Raw genomic sequence first — 4,019 nt, 5'->3', positions numbered from 1 at the left:
GGCAGAAGAAGTACTTCAAGCTCAGGAACATGAGACGCTCATGGCTCAGAACATCTCGAGACACCAGATCTCAAGGGAGCGCAACTCTCCTTTGTTTCTGGCGGTTCTGACCCATCAGGATAGCGACAACAAGAACGACATCAACAAGGATGGCCCTGGCGCCCAGGAAGCCCAGGAGCATGATGACTCTGAAGCCAAGAGAGCTCAGACGCCATATCAGGACTCCTCACTCAGGATCAAGCAAGACTATGCAGAGGTGTTTGCAGAAGACCTACCGCCTGGCCTTCCACCTCATTGCAAACTACAACATCGCATTGATGAAAAAGAAGGTGCCCTTCCAGTGAATGGACCTATCTACCGACTGTCCCAGAATGAGCTCGACACGCTCAGGACATACCTTCAAGAAGAAGTGGAAGCAGGACGGATTCAGCCCTCCTGTTCTCCCTATGGATCGCCAGTCCTCTTTGTACCAAAGAAGGATGGTAAGCTGAGGCTCTGCATTGACTACAGAGCGCTCAACAAGCAGACTATCAAGAACCGTTATCCTCTCCCTAGGATAGACGATCTGCTGGACCAACTACGACATGCCAAGGTCTTTAGCAAGATAGACCTCAAGTCTGGCTATAACCAAGTACAGATCCACCCAGATCACACTCACAAGACTGCCTTCAAGACAAGGTATGGACACTATGAGTATCTGGTGATGCCTTTTGGACTTTGCAATGCCCCTGCAACATTCCAGCATCTCATGAACGACATTCTCAGGCCCTACCTGGACAGATTTGTGATTGTCTACCTTGACGACATCCTGATCTACAGTGCTACAGCTGAGCAACATGAAAAAGATCTAAGGATTGTTCTTGACAAGCTCAAAGAACATCAGCTTTATGCTTCACCTGGCAAGTGTGAGTTCTTCCAAGATCACACTGAGTTCCTTGGTCACATTGTGTCAGACAAAGGTGTCACAATGGATCCTGCCAAGGTGAAAGGAATTGCAGATTGGCCTGCACTCAAGACAGTGCACGACGTCCAATCTTTCCTGGGAACTGCCAACTTCTACAGGCGCTTCATCAAGGACTACAGCAAGCTAGCAGCACCTCTCACTCAGCTGCTGCACAAGGACACTATGTTCGAGTGGAACACTGCTCAACAGGAAGCATTTGCCACTCTCAAGCACCACTTCATCACAGGACCCATCCTCAGGATCTTTGACCCGGCAAGAGCCATTAGGGTTGCAACAGATGCCTCAGAGATTGGAATTGGAGCGGTACTGGAGCAGATCTTTGAAGACAATCTCTGGCACCCTATTGCCTTTGAGTCGAGAAAGCTCTCTCCAGCTGAGCAGAACTACCCAATTCGAGAAAAGGAACTCCTTGCAGTTGTACATGCGCTCACCGTCTGGAGACTGTACCTGGAGGACTCTCCTGGCTTTGATGTTCTGACAGACCATCATAGTCTGACCTACCTACAGACACAGAAGCGTCTCAACAAGCGCCAGGCTAGGTGGCAAGAGCTTCTGTGTAATTTCAATTACAACATCAAGCATATTCCTGGAAAGGTCAACAGTGTCCCTGACACTCTGTCAAGGCGACCAGACTATCGACAGCTGGACATCATCACTCGCTCCGCCTCAACATTACTTCAAGAAATTAAGGAGGCCACAGAGCAATCTGAAGAATGGGAATGGTTCAATGCCAATCGAGAGCACCTCACAGCACTGCAGAAACGACAGTCCTCCATGCTTACAGAAGCAGATGGGCTCCTGTACTGGAACAATCGGATCTTTGTTCCAACAGAGCCTCTCAGGATGAAAATCCTCAATGAGAACCACGACAGCCCACTCGGTGGTCATCTAGGGCAGGACAAGACAATTGAGGTCATCACTCGAGACTGGTACTGGCCCGACATGCAGAACACAGTGAGGAAGTACATTTCCACATGTGACATCTGTCAAAGGATCAAGCCTTCCACACATCGACCTTATGGCCTACTACAATCTCTGCCACCAGCCTCAGCTCCATGGGTCTCCATCTCAATGGACTTTGTCACAGACCTCCCATTAAGCAGGGGCTACACAGCCATCATGACTGTTGTAGACCGCTTCACCAAGATGGTCCACTTCCTGCCTTGCAACATGGAAAAGCTGTCGGCACCAGAGACTGCACTCCTCTTCCTCAAGATCATTGGACTGCATGGTGTTCCCCAAGAGATTGTCTCTGACAGAGACCCAAGGTTCACCTCAAACTTCTGGAAGTCCCTTTGGAAGCACCTAGGCGTCAAACTGTCCATGTCTTCTGCACATCATGCACAGACAGATGGGCAGACAGAAAGAGCTCATCGTACTTTGCAGCATGTTCTTCGGGCCTATTGTTCCTACAAGCAGGACAATTGGGCAGAACTCCTACCATTAGCAGAATTTGCCATCAACAACACTGTTGCAGCATCTACCGGAGTATCCCCCTTCAAAGCAAATTATGGCAGGGATCCTCTGATGCCAACCAGTATTGGCTTGCCTAGTGTCAACCAGGCAGCAAATAACCATCTACATGATCTTGAAGACATTCATCTTCAGATGAAGGCAAACATCCAGAAAGCCCTTGCTCGACAAGCAAAGTATGCCAACAACCGGCGCCAGGACATATCCTTTGCAGTTGGCGACAAAGTACTGCTCACCACGGAGCACCTAAGTACTACACAGCCAACAAAGAAGCTAGCTCACAGGCGAGCTGGCCCCTTTGAGGTCATTGAGAATATTGGAGAGACTGCTATCAAGCTGAAGCTTCCTCCCAATCTGGCCTCCGTACACCCAGTGTTCCACCTCTCAATGGTAGAGCCTTGGCAGGATCCCCTCTCTGGCACCTCTTTACCAAGGACTCCTCCTCCACCACCACCAGAGCTAGTTGGTGACGAAGCAGAATATGAAGTAGAATGCATTCTAGATGCAAAAGGAACTGGAGCCAGACGACGCTGGCTAGTCAAGTGGCAGGGCTATGCAGAGCATGAGTCTACATGGGAGCCTGCATGGGCTCTAGAAAATGCTCAAGACAAGGTGGAAGCCTTTGAAGTTGCCAGTGGTGGCCTCACTACCTCCTCTCGACAGTAGGAAGCCTGGGGAAACACCCAGGGCCTGCAGCTGGCAGCAAAGCCTGGGTACCCCCTGCAGGAATGTACCCAAATTCTGCCTGCCACCCAGGAAGGCACAGCTCCTTTCACAGGCGTCCGATCACCACCAAAAGCGGCACACACCACGATGCCGGATGCATCAAGCCACACTCCAAATTTCAAGCGGAGAACTTGTCTCAGTGAGGAGTTAGAATTTACTCCTCCCAAGCCGCGCCGCAGCACCATACCCATACTGCATTCGGTGTAGCGCCATCAAATGCGGCCCAAACGCCGCCAAACTCAGCATACACCGTGCCGAGGTCCATCACAAGCTGCCCCGCAAGTTTCAGCACGATCCGTTGGGCGGTTGTGCCGGGAGAGGTACAAAAGCAGAGCTGCTTGGACCCCCCTCTGCTGGAGGTTCACCCAACAATCCAGCCACACCCCCAAACACCCCCAAACTCTACCAACAACACCATGCCCTCGTCCACCACGTCCTCCTACACATCCCTGACGAGTTTGAGCTACACAGCTGACTCCCTCAGGGACCTGTGCCTTGAACTGGAGGAGTATCAGTATTTCTGCCATGTTTACAGGATTGGAGTAGAGTCTAAGCCCAGAAAGGGTGTCCCCCACCCCTGCATTACCTGGTATGTTGCAGTGGGTGTTAACGACGAGCTTTACTCCCTCTCAGTGAAGGATAAGCACCTGCACTGTATCCCAAAGCATTCCATGATCTGGAGGGCACTACAGCAGCACAAATGGAAGCCTAGAGCCTCCACCCTTGCCCTGGCTTGGGAAAGAGCTGAGCTGCTTGATTCTGACGAGATCAGAGAGCTCCTCTTCGGCTAAAAACACTGGCCTGGCCAAGCCACAATTTTTCCTGCCTTGTTTGTTCTATTTTCGAGTTTTTTTTT

The 4,019-nt window shown here is 50.9% G+C and overlaps 1 protein-coding gene across 1 annotated transcript; it reads right to left on the bottom strand.

The window, feature by feature from the left end:
* Positions 1-301: 301 nt before the first annotated feature.
* BCV69DRAFT_253939 (hypothetical protein) lies at positions 302-574 on the bottom strand (the record flags this gene model as incomplete). The annotated part of the gene is made up of 1 exon (XM_025490544.1): positions 302-574. A coding segment is annotated over one exon (273 nt), but the record flags the coding sequence as incomplete, so codon positions are not given.
* Positions 575-4,019: the final 3,445 nt, after the last annotated feature.

This window comes from Pseudomicrostroma glucosiphilum (assembly GCF_003144135.1).
Source record: "Pseudomicrostroma glucosiphilum strain MCA 4718 unplaced genomic scaffold BCV69scaffold_26, whole genome shotgun sequence".
NCBI classification, from domain to species: Eukaryota; Fungi; Basidiomycota; class Exobasidiomycetes; order Microstromatales; family Microstromataceae; genus Microstroma; species Microstroma glucosiphilum.
Note: the sequence above shows the minus strand (reverse complement) of the source record. Positions and strands in the feature narration are given on the sequence as shown.